At 36.1% G+C, this 18,841-nt stretch overlaps 1 protein-coding gene across 1 annotated transcript in view; it reads right to left on the bottom strand.

Moving 5' to 3' along the window:
- The window catches only part of LOC109068363 (GRB2-associated-binding protein 2-like), a 69,470-nt gene that overhangs the window by 6,779 nt on the left and 43,850 nt on the right, over window positions 1-18,841 (bottom strand). Inside the window, exons 3-5 of the mRNA XM_042739136.1 lie at window positions 6,711-6,942; window positions 2,644-3,218; window positions 859-956 (exon numbers count right to left, since the gene is read on the bottom strand). Of these exons, the coding sequence (XP_042595070.1) occupies window positions 859-956; window positions 2,644-3,218; window positions 6,711-6,942 (905 nt within the window). The remainder of the gene's footprint in view (window positions 1-858; window positions 957-2,643; window positions 3,219-6,710; window positions 6,943-18,841) is intronic.

Here is an 18,841-nt window from a genome sequence, read left to right as displayed (position 1 = left end):
TCCAGATCAGGGGTGGAAACCACTGTGACACACACCATTTGTTCTTGTGCAGTTTGAATAGACTTGTTATTGTCAGTTTGTGACTCTGTGAGGTATGAGGTCATTGTCAGGAAATGGTGCCATTTGTGTCTTTATGACTTACTACGGATATAATTAACAGGATACTGGACTTAATCACATTATTTGATAGATGTGACTCTTACTCACATTTAGTGTGCAATGCTAAAGTGAATTTAGAATAAAATGCACATTTTTTAATTTGTAAGTCATTGCAATTACAGTGTGATGGTTACACAGAAATGATTTCAATACAAACTATATTAAAAAGTGTATTTAAAGGGATAGTTCACCCAAAAATGAAAATTCTGTCATTAATTACTCACCCTCATGTTGTTCCAAACCTGTAAGACCTTCGTTCATCTTGCTGTCTATGGAGGGTCAGAGAGCTCTCAGAATTCATCAGAAATATCTTAATTTGTGTTCCGAAGATGAACGAAGGTCTTACAGGTTTGGAACGACATGAGGGTGAGTAATTAATGACAGAATTTTCATTTTTGGGTGAACTATCTATTTAAATTTACTAGTTGGCACAAAGCACTGACTATATGTAATATGTTGTGTTGCACTGATATTTGTACATTATTAGATATTTTTGCACTGCCCTTCAACCCTGTAACGGTCTAGCCCAAAACATTTTAAATGTAATATAGTTCCCTCCATGGGTCTATGGTGCTTATGGCCCTGATAATTTCAGAGTGACTTCAAAATTCAGTAGTAACCTTTTCAAAAATAAGGCACAAGGCACCCTTTTCTTGTGAATGACCCTTAGGTGTAGATATGACATAGAAGCTGCTTTACCAGGTAGGAGCTGAAGCCATCATTTACAGACTCCACTGACTGACCAGAATTGTTGAAATAGACTGGCTTTTGGTGACTGCTGGTCTCAAAAGAGGATCCTAAAACACATGAGCAAGTACAAAATATCCATGTTAAAACAAGTCCACTAAGTAAGGAGTTCAGGGAAAATGTTAACCTCAAGCCGGGGTCACAATCAAAGGAAAAGTCATAAGATATATGAGCTGTTCATTCTGTACAAATCAGACTGGATTTGTAAGTGATCTAGCATTCAATTCTGTAACACTTTCACATAAATGCATTACTTATGTGGCCATTTTCTTTAAATTTCTCATTGCCTCCCAGTTTACCTCTCTGCCTACTGAGCACAGGTGTGGGAACCAGGCGAGGATAGACAAAAGGTCACTTCCTGTTCCTGCAGACACACTAGTCTGGCCTTGCTGAGCCCAAACCACTAGGAAATCACTGAATTAAGTCTGCTGTTTTTTTCACTGCTTATCAGGCCGGAACAAGCAATTCTGGGGCTGCCTGCATGGCTTGAATTTCATTAGCCTCCAAGCAGAGCAGAGTAAACCTTGACCAGATTGCCCCTTGGTTTCACATCGGACGTACACATTCAGAATAGAAACAGAACGAAAGATAGTGGAAAGGTAAAAAAATACAAATAAAAACAATATTGAGCTGAAAGCCTAAATTGGCTGCCTGATAAGCTTAGAGAGGTAAATCAATTGGTTATAACACTGATCTACAGCCATGTAATGAGTTCATTAAGCTTAAGGAGCACTGGAGAAGTGGAAAGATGAGAGAAGAGACCAGATGAGATCAAGTGGAGAGACAAAACAAGATGAGAGAAAATGAGCGAAGATCAGACTTTAAAATAAAAATTAGTAGAGCAAAGAGAAGAGACAAGAGTCCCTCTTAACACCATGTTTCTTTTGTTTTTCTTGTCTTATTCTTCTTTCCTCTCATTTTGTCTATTTTAAAAAATAAGTGGACCTGAAAACAAGATGAGAATACAGACAAGACAAAATAAGAGGAAATGGGAGATGAGAGGAGAAAAGATGATAATGAGAGAAAAAGAGGAAAGGAGAGATGGGAGGAGACAATGAGACAAAAATGAGATAACAGGTGAGATAAAATGACAGAAGAGACAGAGAAAAGACAAGAGACAAGAGGAGACAAGATGTTAAAAGACGACAATAGAAAAGATGAGAACAAACAGTAACTGAAGACTAAAATAAAAAGACAAAATGAGAAAAGATAGATGCAGATGAAACAAAAAGAGAGGAGAAAAGACGAGAAGAGACCCAACAAAAACAGAAAAGAAGAGAGGATACTAAAGAGAATGATACAGTACATAAAGAGAAAAGATTAAATGAGACCAGCAGGAGAGACAAAGCAAGAGAAATGGTAGAAAAGACCAGATGAGAAGAAATGAGATGAAAGAAGAACATTACAGAGACAGAGACAAGATGAGAATGAGACAGGAGAGACAAGACAAAGCAACAGGAAAGGAGAGACGAGAGGAGAAATACAAAATGAGAAGAGATGAGGAAAAAAGAAGATGAGATGAGACAAAATAAGACAAAACAAGAAAGAGATAAAATGAGAGGAGAGACCAGAGGAGAATAGATAAGACAAAAAGAAAGTCAAAAAAAAAAAAAAAATATATATTATATATATATATATATATATATATATATATATATATATATATATTTATACTAGACAAAACTAGGAAAGGAGAGAAGATGAGACTTTAAAATAAACAGATTGTGAGTGTATTACCTCTGTGAAGCTTGATGTTCTCCACCGCCGGCAGTGTGTTCCTCCTGGGGATGACGGACACTGTGGAGACCTCTCCATTTTGAGCCCCCACGGTCAGTGGACTGCCCCGCCGTGTCTCTGAGCCCTGGCTGGGTTTGGGAGGTCTGGGAGGAGGCGCATTTGTGGAGTCAGCACTGGATGGCATCAGGGCATTGTGGTTCTTATCAAACGTGCGGGGGATCTGGTAGATAGAGCCAGGAATGCTGGGTAAATCATAGTTATCGAGGGCCCGCTGCTCATTGGTTTGGGGGGCTGCTAGAGTGTTATTAGGGGTCTTAAAGGTGTAGACATCATCTGATTCAAGCTCTGATGCTCCTTCAGAGCTGTAACCCCTGGGCAGAACATAGCAAGCGTCACGTGGGTCGTTCCGTGAAGGGGGCTGCTGATTTTTGCCGGGTTTGGGAAGGCTGTAGAAACCGTGAAGCTGGGCACCCATGCCATTCAGACAGTGAGAAAAACCATGAGTGAGTCTCTGAACTGCTGAGTCACTGCCCACCAGAAGACTGCTGCGCGAGGCCTGCGAGAAACTGGCACTCCTTGGGGACCAAAATGACATTGGTTAGTTATTTATGATGAACAGTCAAACATTAGTTTATGATCACTTATTTTCTTACATAGCCATTATTTAAAGAAATAAACAATCTAATCTACAACAGCCAAACTATTATTAGCCTTTGCTATAAATTATACTAATCAGTCATGCAAATGTTGACACTGAACTGACCGCAGGTCGAATCTTTTAATATCAACCACAATATAACATCTGTGCCAAAATCTCATAAATTAATTGAAAATTGAATCTAAAAAATAATGTCTTTGAGGTCACATGGCCTCATTATGTTTATGTGTGGCATGCAGTTATCATCTTGGAGGGGATTTTATTGTTTTTGCATTGTCATAAATTTACTTACAACTCACAATAGAAATGGAAGGTCAAATTGAATGCATTGCATTGTGGGATACAGTACTGGATGCAATGTGCTCTGTATAGTGCATATTTTTGCAAACCCAATGCAGCACAAATGTGCACAGTATTCATACTCTATACTGCATAAAGAAGTAAGTATAGAATTCTAATATGCTAGCCAAGGGGTCTTTCAATTTATTTATTTTTTAATATAATTTATATTTTGATTTGAATTAATGTTTTAAAAACTTTTATTTGTATTTCTTGTTTTGCATTGTGATTTTAGTTTTATTAATTTCATGTTTTTGCCATTTTTCAGATATATGTTTAGCTTATCTCTTTTTTAGTATTTTTATTACTTATTTTAATTAGTTGCCAAGACAACTTTTTTTTTAGGTTTTCATTCAATATTTGTATTTGATTTAAAAATAAAGAAAATTATTTTTTTTAATTTTTTTTTTTTATAATAATAGTAGTTGTTGTTAGTAAACAAAAAACAAAACAGTATCTGTGTAATACTAAAATTCAACCACTGGAGGCAGTAGAGTTGTCTCATATAACAGACACAATGTGTCTGGCTAACAAAGGGAGGTTTTTTTTTATGCCTGATGTATAAATGTATTGACTGTTAGTGCATGATGATGTATGATGATGGAGAGAGTTTATGACACTCTATATTGGGTGGTGATGATGAATATCATGGGCAGTCCCCAGTAAAACTGGCGTGCCTGGTACACATTGGATAAAACAGAGTTTGTTTACTTTCTGCAGGTTTTAAGTCAAATTATTGTGTGAATAGACTTAGTTAAGGGGATGAAATAAATGGTAGGCATAGTAAACCTTTGATGGCTTGATTATCCAGAGGCATTATAACACAATTCTTTTTCATTTGCCATTATTTTACCAGGATTATAATCAAAGGAAGTGAATCAGGGTGAAATGACTGATGACTATGAAATGAAGGGAGAAAATGAATATAAACATATCTAAAAATATAACCAATAATAATAGGCTAAATATAATAATAATGATAATATACAAATATTACGGGAAAAAGATGACCAGTTAATGGACTTACAAGGCTTTAGAATGGATAAAAATGTTTTCTTGTAGGCCTACTTTATATTATGCACTTTATGTAACATTTATTCATGATAAACTTCAATTGAATGGTGACTATTGCACATAATACAATCTGATAGCCAATGCCTATGGTTAATATAATAATTTAATAATGTAATAATTTCTATAATAAATAATATAAAAATTTCTTAATTCAAAATAAAATATTAACAAATCCATCCCTGATAAACCCGGGTTGCTTTGGTCACACAGGTTTGTTTATGCATTAAACTCGCGGCCACGAGAAATGGATGTTGCTCCCTCAACATAGCATCTGATGATCAAAATGATCTCGTGGCCACAACATAATATGACGTTCCCACAAATTAATATCTTGTGGCCATGACATATTAGGGGGAGTCGTGGCCTAATGGTTAGAGAGTCGGACTCCCAATCGAAGGGTTGTGAGTTCGAGTCTCGGGCCGGCAGGAATTGTTGGGGGGGGAGTGCATGTACAGTTCTCTCTCCACCTTCAATACCACGACTTAGGTGCCCTTGAGCAAGGCATCGAACCCCCAACTGCTCCCCGGGCACCGCAGCATAAAATGCCTGCCCACTGCTCCGGGTGTGTGTTCACAGTGTGTGTGTGTGTTCACTGCTCTGTGTGTGTGCACTTCGGATGGGTTAAATGCAGAGCACTAATTCTGAGTATGGGTCACCATACTTGGCTGAATGTCACGTCACTTTCACTTTCACTTTCACTTTACCACTTTTCTATGAGTTATTATGTCGTGGCCACGACAAAACTAAGTGAACTGACCATGTCACCTCCTGGGCACCTTAGATGAGCACATCCTGTAGGTGAATCCTTCTGCAAACACTTCAATACATTACCGAATTTGTAGGAAGGTCTCATAGGTGTTTGTTTAAAGCAAAACACTTTCGCTTATGACCTAATAACATCAATCCTAACCCTGCAAAGATGATCTCATATCCAAGTGACAGATGACGAGAATTGAAACAGGTATATGTCTACACAGAGGGCCATATTTTACCCCAAATCCAAATGTTTGCTTTTATTTTTTTATTCCAATTAATCATACTTTAGCATATTTACTGAAAAATGGGAAATGATCATAATTCAGAAACAAAAAACATTCCCATTACTGTAATACAGCAATGAAAAAAAATGATCTTAAAAACGATCAGTTTGCTATGAAAGGCAATACAACAATGTATACTTTACAATCGGAATATAAAAATATTCACAATTTATTTGAAATACATAATTATTTATTGAAATAAACATAATATTAATAATTAACACCCAGCAGACTACTGACAATTGAGGAATGCAGAGGGGTGTTTAGCTGTCGTAAAAATAATGCTGCAATGTAAAAAATAAGTTAGGATCAGTCATTTTTTGACAGTTTTTGTGAGATTTGTGTGCATTTAACACTGCATTCTGTCTTTTATACGAAAACCACCAAAGGATCAGCATCCGATCCACTGACATCAGCAACTATTTTCTATCATAATGGTTTATCAATATCCAGCATAAATTTCATTATATGATTTTTGATCTATGCTCGGTTCTCTAGAGATCATACATCAGTACATGACAGCTCTTTATATGAAGGATGATTCGTGTCTGGATTATAAACAAAGAAGGAATTCTGTATGGATGAATATGTGTGTGAGTGGAAGAGTGTGAGATGGTTGAAGGAGCTTGACAGAAGCATCTCCGAATCATTGGAAATTTGAGTATTTTTAACAAATATCATTATATATTTATCCAATTTTTAAATATATTCTGTTGTTTTTGGGGAATCACACCACATGACATTTTACAACCTAAACTAACATTGCCTATCCTAAAAAGGTCAAATTATCTGATACTTTATCTGAGACTTATTGACCTTGATATCAATTCAGATTTTTTCTACATGTTGAAATAAAGTGCTTCCAGTACTGAAGATAATATCTAGTTAGTTTTTTTTGGTCTGTAAGCTATACAAGGGTGTAATATGAGCACATCTCCAGAGAATATGGCTCTTACCGTGCACTCTCACTCTTGCGGCTCATGCACTGATGGAGGAAGAGGTAGTCCTGAGGAGCACTATTAGACAGAGAACTATGGGAGTGGCGTACAGGTATGTCGAATGTGAAAAGCATTGGCTGGCTGGAGTGGGCGGGAACAGACGTTTTACGTTCACCAATCAGCGGAGCCAGAGAGCCACCCAGATCATTAGCCAATGAGCGGGAAATGTGGGTGGTTGACGATCTCTCATCTATAAGAAGAAACAAGAAAAACAAACCTTTAGGAATTTGAGACACACAACCAATGGAATTTAGACAAGCAGTTTTGCTTTCATTTAGTGCACCGTGAGTTACTCTTTGGCAAACACTCAACATTGTCACAAAAGCAGCACGGCACTGATCATCTGAACGTGAGAAGTTCACCATATTTGATTTATATACCCCAAGCAACATGCTGCTTTTTTGGATCTATAAAGTTCAATAACATAAGCCACGTTTCGTCCATTTTCCCGCAGTGATCTATGAAGTCAAGAAAAAAGTCAATTGTGGGTTTTGGCCTGTAATATCCATGTATGCATTCCTAAATTCAGTCAATATAAAAGCACATCCGTCTTCAGGAGGAGCGGGAACACTGAATCAGCATTCACAGAAGACTGCAAGAATTATTATTCTGAGACTACAAGCCTCTTGATTGGTATCTGTTTTTCTACGTCATCGCAGAGCTATGTGAACATCATGGCCTTTGCTTTGGGCTGTTTCTCTGTGACATCCCTGATTTGTACTGTATGGGTTCGCCAAAGAAAAATCTCAGGCCTCTGAACTTAAAATAGACCAGGCTGTGAGCCAAAACCAGGAAGTGCATATGACCCTCCTCCTACAACCACTCCGATCTGCTCCTGACAAGGGCAGAGAGTAAGAGGGGAAAGAGAAAGACACAGACAAAGAAAGAGAGACAGAATGAGGAGGCAGAGTGGGTGGAAAAGCAGGTCTACTGCACTTGCACTGTAGTACTGCATACTTGCAGCAATGAGGAGCAAAGCTTCTAACCACACATCCTGGGAATTGTTGGGCACATTACACACTGAACTTTAACTATTGTGCTCTGTTCTAAAACTAAACTTGTTGTCTACTGCTCACAAAGGCAGCATTGTTGTTGTTTGGTGTTGTTGGGGGCAGCATAACACATGGCTAAGTTTATAAATGATAATATCACTCAAATGACTAACACATGGCAGTTTTTTTTGTTGGCATAAACTTGTTGTCTACTGCTCACAAAGGCAGCATAACACATGGCTAAGTTTATTGATGTGTAAAAGTTTGATGTTACCATGTTGCTAAGTTATCTTTGCATTATTGGCACACTATTTTCCTTATTAATGTTGTTCAGTTGCTTTGACACAATCTGTATTGTTAAAAGCGCTATATAAATAAAGGTGACTTGACTTGACTTAACATGATAGCCTTACAGGCTGAAAAATACATACCACATTCAAACCCCCATTATTTCTGTAGCACTTTATACATATAGACTGTTAAAGCATCTTTACATTGATAAACACAAACATAACAGAAGCAGTTTTGGAGAGGGTTGGCAGAACATGGCAGACATAGTAGCCTACGTCCGATTTTCATTCATACTACCCATATTCATATTATATAGAATGTACTTTTTAGCAGTCAGGAAATTAAGTTCAAATTCAAATGTTGTAGCTACTCAGACAGTATGTGATTTTGGATTCACTCCAAAAGTTTGACATTACAATTTTGCCAAATTAACAATATTCTAATGAGTACAAAAATACACAGCACGGACAACACTGAGTTCAAAGAGTTTGCCATTAACATGTTGCTAAGTTAATGTTATACTCTAATAAGCTCAAAAATAAACAGCACATGCAAATTTGAAATCCAAGTGTTTGCCATTAGCATGTTGCTAAGCTAACATGATACATATAAGCTCAAATAATACACAGAACACAAAGACGTTCAACTTTGGAACTCAATATTTGTGTGTTCTATGTTGTTTTTGTGCTTAGAGTATTTAGAGTAAGTTAATGTGATTCTTTAATAAGCACAAAAAACACACAAATACTGACAAATACCCAAATTTTGTACTGCTAATTAATTTCACGCCTCTCTAGATTTTTGTTCATATTCCTTTTTTCAGTTCAGGTCTATCTAGTCTATGTTTTTTTTTTTTATGTCATGTATTTTACTTTCAATCATGTGTTTCCTGTTTCATGTCACTTGACTTCCTGTTTCTAATTGTTTCTCATGCCACGTTTCAGTGGTTTGTTGTCTTATCTCATAGTTATCTTCTTTTATTGGTTCCTATTTGTCTTATTAAGGCCCATTCTCACGGGATTAGTATTATCACATGGGACCACCCAAAACGCAATGCTGCCAGTATGGCCAGAATGAGGTCTTAGAAAGCAGCATAATTAGCCTATTGTTTGAGACAGTTTTAGAGTCTGTGATGCCTTAAAAATTGTCTAGATAGGCAAAACTAAGTTGTAATTTATGAACAGTTTAATGTTTAACAGTTTAACAGTTTAATGAACAGACTTAGTAGAGATGTTACATCTGGTTTGTCATTGGGGTCTGATTGACTACTAGGCTTGTGCATGTAACGTGATAACAGTTCGGTACAGAGAATGGGACTGATTTTGGGTCATAAATAAGGCCAAAATTGCTGCCTGGGGCACAGGGAGAGATGTACAAAGAGAAGATAGAAGATAGCCCTTCTTTTTTCCTGTCTTCTGAACAACAGAACACGACCAGGCCAGGCCACAGTGTCAGGGGTCTGCTGTAGGTCTTCAATTAGTCCATTGTTTCTCAGGAGCCCAAAGCTCCTAAGGCTACATGGGGCAGAACTCCTCCAGTTGCTTCAGAGAGCTCTGTATATGAGTCCACTAACCGCCATTTCTGTATTGATTTGGTGAAGAAGTGCACTCTGTGACCCTCCTCTGAGAGCGGGAAAGTGAGACGGGGGAATGAGGTGCTCATATTGAGATGGTTTGCATCTGTCATGTAATATGGACTAATGCAATGAGGTAAAGGCATTTTAGTGCAGTGCAGGGAATGGCACACGGCTGTGTTGCGTTTGATTATCTTGAAGCTAATCGCAAATGGAATGACAAGTAATTAGGAGACTCAACCCATGAAAGTGATGTTTTTATTTTGTTTTAAAAACTGCATAAGCATTGAACCCCACTGTAGCCTATATACATCAGATTCTGTCTTTTTGGGCAATGACAATCTAATACAATTAGTTTGCTGGGTCTCAGGAGTCCAAAATTAGTAAGCCCGGAGTGGAGAGAGGGACAAGGCAGCCTTTATCTTGATCTCATTTCCTGTCCATGTTGCCTCACTACAAAAGTCATCCAAGGACAATTGATAATGCGATATACATTGAATACAAAATTAGGTATGACCCAATGATAACATTTTATCTCGATGTAGGGGAAAAAAACGTTCAGCACAGAGATACTTTTAGGTTGAAAATGGAATACTGTTGGATATCGGAATGATTTCTGTGCTCCTTCAACCACCAACATTAGTACCATAACCAAAAAAAAAAAATGCTTATCACTCCAGAAGTGATATTAATAAAAGGCCTTTTTGAAGGAGTGACCGGGCTCACTTTCCTTCCAGAGCGGGTTTTTATGCCAAGCTGGTTAAAAGTGAAAAGCAGTTTTCCTAACAGTATCAGTGAGAGACAGTACTTAAGGAAAAGTGCCTTCAGGGGTTGAGGGCAGAGTCCAGAAAATTGACTTCAGTTATGACTTCTCCAAAACAACCTACGGCCAGTCAAGACAGCCTGTTATTGTCTCCCGGGTCCCATGAACACTCAGACAATACGTCAAATCCCAAATGGCATGCCAGGAACCATTTGCATTCCTTAAATTGGGAGAATCCATTTTCCTTAATGAGATTGATGTCAGCCCTTAATAGCATCTCTGGTCATTTTGGGGTTACTCTTCTGCATAATGGAACGGCTTATCAGAGAACAACAATACTGGTGGTGTTACGGCCCATATGTGCTTATCTGTTCTACCTTCTAGTATGTTAGTGCCCATCATAGTAATCTCACTAACTGTATGAGTCAATCCATTTAACAAGGAACGGGAAAATCTATACTGCACCATTTTCTATTTCATGCATTGCATCAGCACTGGTTTTGTTCATATTTGGGGTTTGCTGATAGTTCTTACTGAAAATATTAGCTTTGGCATAATGTTTATGGGATGGACATTTAGGAGAGATGCAGTATTGCAGCGCAAATTACCGCCTGCTTTAAGACATGCTTTTTTGGATGTTAAAATAATGGCGCAAATACCAGTAATTTGACGAATGCAAACATTAGTAAACCCATAAATTTTGCATAATTTGACGATTGATGTATGAGGGAATTTGTTAACCAATTGATTTATTTAATAATGTAAGTGGAAATAATAAATGTGCATGTTTTTTAAGGTCTGTTTCTTAAATAACTGTCCATGCCTTTTAAGTGCTAATAAAATAATAAAAAACAATAGATAAATAACCAAATTAAATATAAAAATGTAAAAAATTAAAATTTTAAAATATTTATTAATATTAATTTGAAACATTAATAAATACTACAACAGTACATAAATAATACTAAAATATCACTGGCCACGAGATGAACACTAAGCATGTTAGCATAATTTTTTTCTGTGAAAAATTTCTTCCTAACCTTTTTCTGTGTAAAGCTATACCCAATTTAACCACTATGCTGCAATGACAACACAACACAAACCGTTCAGATAGTTAAGTTCAAATAATTCACTAGTTTTAACAGAAAAGTTTTTCAAGGTTTTAACAGTTTTTAAATTCTCAAAAATTGCCCTCATTCACTTCCATTGTAAGTGCTCACCGTAACATTCAATTTGTGCTTTTCCTAAAAAAACAAGGGAACAGTCATATTTTTATACCAGAATAGCATAGCCATCTTCTGCTAAAAAACATCTTTAATTGGTAACATTTATTGTCATTAACTGGTCCAAGTTGGTCCAGATGGTGGATCAGCAGGAATACCATATGGTGAGGCTGGGGTCGAGCTGGTTGACCATCTTGGTCAAGCTGGGTAGGACTGGTTAACCACTTCAAACAAACAACAATTAGCTAACATGTGCCAAAAACCACCTTATGCTAGTATGTTTTTTTGTTTCTATCATGATGTTTAACATTTCTTCATAGGGAACATATGGAAGCAACAACAGAAATATCCACAATAATTTCAAACATATGCTGCAAAAGGAATCTATAGAGAAAACTAGGTAGACAAACTGAGAGAGAGGTCAATATGAGCATCATGTTCCAGTATTAGCCCCTTGATCACATTGCCCCCAACCCCCTCTCATGCAGTCTCTGCATCATGTGAGTGCTGCTCTGACCACACAGCAACATCAATTAGACTCAGTAGCTCTGACTGATCAATTGGCGGGACAGCCGTGCTTTGTCAGGCCCAATACATCATCTGGTTTGGGGTGATTTCATTCCTACAGGAGCTGCAGCCTCCAGTCTGTGCTGCATTTGCTGCAGATGTTTTTACATTAGCAGTATATGCTAAAGCTTATATATAAACAGAGTTCAGGAGTGAGCCAAAGTTCACTGCAGACAGACATGCACAGTGTGAATAGCTTTAATGGTTTTACGTACAGAAGCTAGTGTTTTGTACCTAACAATAGTATAGCGCTGTGCCATTTTTATTTGTATTTTCTATGAAATAATAGACTTATTAGCCAGTGTATTAAAAAACTCAGCACTATTTGCCTGCCATTATTAACATTGTCATATATAAATGCACAAATGTAATAATCTATACTATAATTTAATCCATAATTTAATAACGACCTCAACACATATATCATAATAACACAATCATAATTAGTTTTATCCAATTTTTTATTGCATTAACTTTACATTGACGTTTTGAATACATTAAATCAGTACCATAGCTAGTAACTCTCACACTTTATTTTGATGTGTTTTATTATTATTATTTTATTATTTATTTATTTTGCTATTATTATCAAAAAATAAATTGTCATGCATGCAACAATATTGTCACACCTCAAGGACCTGTTTTGTTGTTTCTCCTTCCCCATGTGCTCTGTTTGACCTAATTTTCCCTTGTGTCTGATTATTGTCATTTTGATTCAGGTGTGTGTCATTTATCTTCATCTTCTTTGTGTGTTTATCTCACGTAGCGTGACAAATATCGTAAAACTTTACGACAGTTTGAATCCTCTATTTCCATTTTTAAATTACTTCTCAAGTCCTTTTTTCATGATATTTCTTGGGACAGTAGTATGTGTGTGTTTTGTGTTTATTTCCATATTACCCAAAATCCTGCCAATCAATCAATAAATAGAACTTAAAAAGCAAAATAAAATACAGCAATAAAAAATAAAAAAATTGGCACTTTAATTTTTGGCTGATATCACCAATCCCTCTTATTTTTTAACCTCTTCACCTCCAACCACTTTTCATGTTTATAACACCTTTTAAGATTCATAATTCAGTCAATTACTAATGGACAAAATCAAGTCGGGTCCTACATTTTTCTCATTAAATATTCTGTTACACTCAGGAATGCGTCACATTAGAAAGTAAAATGGTTTGCAAATGCATTTTTACATTGACTCTAAGCTGAACCAAGCAATAATGCACTGTTTTAATTGTCTCATCTTAAACTGAATGCACTTTGGGCTGGGTTTTAATGATCTCATTGTGTTTTCAGCACTACGCAGTACATCCTAGCAACCCTGTTACAGACAACATGAGCTATAGTACATTCTTGAAGCTGGGAACTGGAAATTACAAGCATTCGTGTCGAGGGAACAGTAGAAACTTTAATCTACAATGTACTCTATATCAAGATTAATCTCGAGTGGGAGAGTTTTGCCTGTTTTGCCATCGTCATACCTGGCACTTCGTCTTCAAATAGAAAAACCAGACTCTCACACCCACAATGTTAGCTCAATACTGAATACGATAACTGCAAGTAAGCTTTTGAGCAGATGTTACAGCCTAATGGGAAGAGCGTCATCAGAAGAGATGTATTTGTTTTCAGTTGTCATTGTCTGAACAAGCCCTCTTTCATCTCATTTTGTTTGGTCAGGAATCACAAAGGCTTTGTGCTGAGGTGGTGACTTTGGACAGATTTCATTTGAGTTCTCTTTGACGTTTTGGTTTGCCTACAATGCAGCCGAGGGGTAATTAATCAACATGGACAAAATAAATGAAAAAAGCACCAAACGTAAGGAAATGATTCCAACGCAAGGCAAGACACGACTATTGAGACGCTTGGCAGCTAAAAAAGGCAACTGTTTATGTGAGAGTATCAACACACAGAGAAGTTCTATGCCACACACAGTGTGTTTTGACTGAGCATAAGCTCATGAATGAAAAGGTAAACAGTGTAAAACGTGAGAGCTGATTCTGACATGAAGTGCTTTTAGAGCAGTGGTTCCCAATCCTGGTCCTGGAGAACCCCAAACACTGCACATTTTAGATGTCTCCCTATTCAAACACACCTGATTCAGCTCATTAGGGAAGACTCCAAGACCTCAAATGTATGTGTCAAATAAGAGACACCAAAAATATGCAGTGTTGGGGGTTCTCCAGGACCAGGATTGGGAAAGACTGCTTTAGAGGAAACAGTGTGTACTTGATTACTGTGGGTTGCTTAGTGTCATCTGCTGACATTACCGTCAGCTAGATAACAGTGAAGGTTGAGGTTAAGGAAATGAAAAATGTATTTTCTCTTCTGTAACTTTAAATTTGGTTTACAGTTTAAAGGGTTAGTTCACCCAAAAATTTTAATTCTATCATCATACTCACCATCATGTAGTTCCAAACATGTAAGACTTTTGTTCATCTTCGGAACACAAATGACGATATAATGGAATCTGAGTGATTTCTGTCACTTCTGTATCAGTCTATGGATCCATATGAATTAAGTGGTTTAGTCAAAATTAATTTTCATCATATAAAGCAAACGAGCCTCTTCAGAAAATTTGGACTAAACTCCTCAATTGGATATGGATTCATTTTATGATCTCTTTATGAACCTTTTGAAGCATCAAAGTGGTAGTTGTGTAAACTGTCAATAGGGGAGCAGAAATCTCTCAGATTTCATAAAAATATCTTCATTTGTCTTGCAAAGATTAATGAAAGTCTTATGGGTTTGGAACGACATGAGGGTGAGTAAATTATGACAGAATTTTCATTTTTAGGTGAAATATACCTTTAAATAAGAAGTTGGATAAGTAGATTTACACAATTGGCAGACACTTTTATCCGAAGTGACTTACACTGATTTCAATATACTCGTTTGCATTTCAGCAGTGCTTGCTTTCCCTGGGAATTGAACCCATTACCTAGGCGTTGCTACTGTAGGACCATGATCTATTGTTTGAACTATACAGAAAAACTAAATGCACTAATTTACATTATTTTTAGAGATGCAAGATACTGGATGTTTTTGATCCATATTTCAAACATAATAAACGCTTCTTTTCTTACTTCCACTGACTGTGGTATGCGGAAGACGTTCAGGCGGATGATGTAGGACGTAGGTGTCGTGTGCGCGCCTCTGAGAAAAGCAGGAGCAAAGAAAACAAAGCTTCCTTACTTTAGCAAAGGAAAACCAGTCTCCTCTTGGCTTATATCGAAATCCTCCGACATTCTTCTTTACAAAATTCTCATTTTGTGCTTTTATTTTGTGAACGGCGTTTTGTTTTGTTCTCTCTCCGCGCTCGTCACTAATCACACAACGCCGATGTCCGACCTAATGCACCGGAAAGCTTTCCGCTTATGACAGATGACCGAAGTGATAAAGAAGTTTGTTACATTTGAAATATGGATATTTTACGAAAATTTTTAATATAACTCCAATTGGATTTGTGTGAAAGAAGAAAGTCATATACACCTAGGATGCTTCGAGGGTGAGTAAAACAGGCTAATTTTCATTTTTGGGTGAACTAACACTTTAATGTATTCCTCTTATCGGCAAGACATATCAGCACAATTTTTCATTCATCAATATCGATATTTACATTTAAAGGCATTATCGGCCGATCCGAAATTGGTCCGATAATATCGTGCATCCCTAATTCTTTTTCTTTATTTTATATAATTTATATGATATTTATAGTTATATTTCTGAAAACTAGATTTGGTCAACTACATATTATTATATTTATGACTATATTTCTGAAAACTAGATTTGGTCAACTACTGTTTTATTACATAAATTATAGATACAGTACATTACAGACAGATTGATTTAATTTATTATTTATAATATAATATATTTATATTTACACTATGCAACATTTTATATATATATATATATATATATATATATATATATATATATATATATATATATATATATATATATATATATATATATTATGTAAATAATATAATATTATAATTAATACAATTATTGGGAAGAGGGACTATATCTACATATTAGTAATAGACAGATTATAGAAAATAATAATAGAATTATTTGGATGAGAATTAGAGAACAGGCTCTGACCTCTGTTTCTTGCTCCAATTGAATTTAATTAAATTTTAAATAGATTTTAATTCAACTTTTATAGAAATATTTTAATTCTTGGCTTTTAGAAATTTAGTTGGATAAAGATCAAATGTTGCTGAGACTTGACACTATAGGGGAGAAAATGGGGGATGGGATCAGGACACAGCACAGCTGGGATCAAACGTGAATCGCTCACATGAGCACCACAGTTTATGAGTTTGAATCATGTTCACTATACAGTTAGGCCACTACCTTTAACTTACATTCATATAAGTTACATGCAGTCACATAAGCAGTTATCTACCTTTAACTTACATTCATATAAGTTACATGCAGTCACATAAACAGTTATCTACCTTTAACTTACATTCATATGTTATATGCAGTCACATAAGCAGACAACTGTTAATGAACATACAGTGTGATAGAGAACTTTGTGATTTTCTTATGAAAGGCCAGGTGTCTCATTCATGGGGAAGGGAATAGCTGGAATTCTTTAGAGCTTGGTGATGTTAATGCCACAATGATTGATAGAGGCTCTCTGCTCTTTCCATTTTCATTTTGACTCACTTTTCATCCACCCCTGGTAGCCAAGACAGATTTACATAAAGATCTACGAGCACACCACGCACAGAGCAAAAATTACATCCGTCTTTTCATTCGTCAGTGACATAAATGTGATAACTGTGCTATTTCTGAACGGATGATCTCATCGGCATTAACGGCCAAAGGTAATATCCCTGAGAATGTGGACTCTACTCAAGTCTCGACGAAGACTCTCTATGATTTTACAATGTTCTGTTAAGTAAACACATTCTAGGCTGTGTCTGAAATCATATTCTCTCAGAGTAGGTGTTTATTTTGAATAAGTAAATAATTTGTTTCATTAACAAAATACATTCTATCTATCTATCTATCTATCTATCTATCTATCTATCTATCTATCTATCTACGATGCAATTTAAATTTTTCCTTTCTCTTTGGAGTGTTACAAGCTCTTGGTGCATAAAGAAGATCTGTAAAGTTGCAAAGACTAAAGTCTCAAATCCAAAGAGATATTCTTTATAAAAGTTAAGACTTGTCCACGCCCTCCTAAAATGCCTCGTTTAAACACACCACCACATATCTACGTCACAATGTGGGAAGATTTGCATAACACCACCCAAATGTTCATGCAAAGAAAGAAGGCGTAACTTTTATTCTCGCTGTTGCCGCTGCCAGCATGTGGAGATGCTGCGGATTTCGTTGGAAAAGCGAAACTACTTTGTTTGGCCTTCCAAAAGAGGATGATATCCGCTTCGTCATGCCTAGAGCTAATCCGTGCTGGTCGCTGAGGAAATACACCAACTTCGCGCTGTGGATCGCCGGATCGGCTTTCACAATGGACGAAGGATTTGCCACTCACGATTCAAATGTGAGTTTTGAGCAGTGTAGAGTAGTGTTTTGTTGTTTGTCATTTCTCCGATCACAAATGCAGACACGGTTTTATGTTTATGTTTACGCGGCACGATAAGTATAAGTCATTATAAGTAATTATATTCAGTAATATAATGTCCCCACTGGATGCACTTAATGCCTCATTTGTAATGAGTTTTATTGGTTTTGTCTGGTCGAGCTGGGAGACGGCATCACAGTATGGTAAGGGGCGTAACATTTCCATCACATGCTTGACGTATTCGGCCAATCACAACACATTGGATAGGTAGCCAATCAGCATACACCTCACTTTTCAGACAGATGAGCTTTGTAAATATTGATGCGTTTCAGAAAGGTGGTGCATAGAGGAGAAACAATAATGTACATTATATGGAGAATAATGTGTTTTTTGAACCTTAAACCGCATAAACACATTTCATTACACCAAATACACCAATTAATGTTCTTTTTAGCAACGGCATATGACCCCTATAAAATATTTATTGTTATTATTTAGTGCTGCCAAATGATTAATTGCGATTAATCACATCCAAAATAAAAGTTTCTGTTTACATAATATATGTGTGTGTACTATGTATATTTATTATGTATAAACACACATGCATGTATATATTTAAGAAAAATATGTTATGCTTATATTATAAATATATTTATAGATAATATAAATTATATGAATATCATTATATACATGTAAATACATGTAAATATTTTCAAAATATATACTGTATGTCTGTATATTTATATATCCATAATAAATGTACACAGTATACATATATTATGTCAACGAAAAACCTTTATTTTGCATGCGATTAATCGCGATTAATCGTTTGACAGCACTATTATTATTATTACTACTACTATTATTAGAGATGCATTCTACTGTAAAATGTTAGCATAATTCTGTCAATTTCTTCAATCTAAACCAAATATTTATTATGATTGGTTATCATGAAGACATTTAAGTTTCTCTGTGTACATGTTATAAGGATACTGTAGTTAATGAAAGAGAGAACTCTCTACTTGTTAGTAAGTTTATTGATGCATTTGTGTTGAAATGCATTTTATGTTTGTGATGCATGGTGGAGACTACAGGTCCTTTTAGTAGGACAGAACTTTGTGTGTGTGTGTTT

The sequence above is a fragment of the Cyprinus carpio genome, chromosome B15 (genome assembly GCF_018340385.1).
Source record: "Cyprinus carpio isolate SPL01 chromosome B15, ASM1834038v1, whole genome shotgun sequence".
NCBI classification, from domain to species: domain Eukaryota; kingdom Metazoa; phylum Chordata; class Actinopteri; order Cypriniformes; family Cyprinidae; genus Cyprinus; species Cyprinus carpio.
Note: the sequence above shows the minus strand (reverse complement) of the source record. Positions and strands in the feature narration are given on the sequence as shown.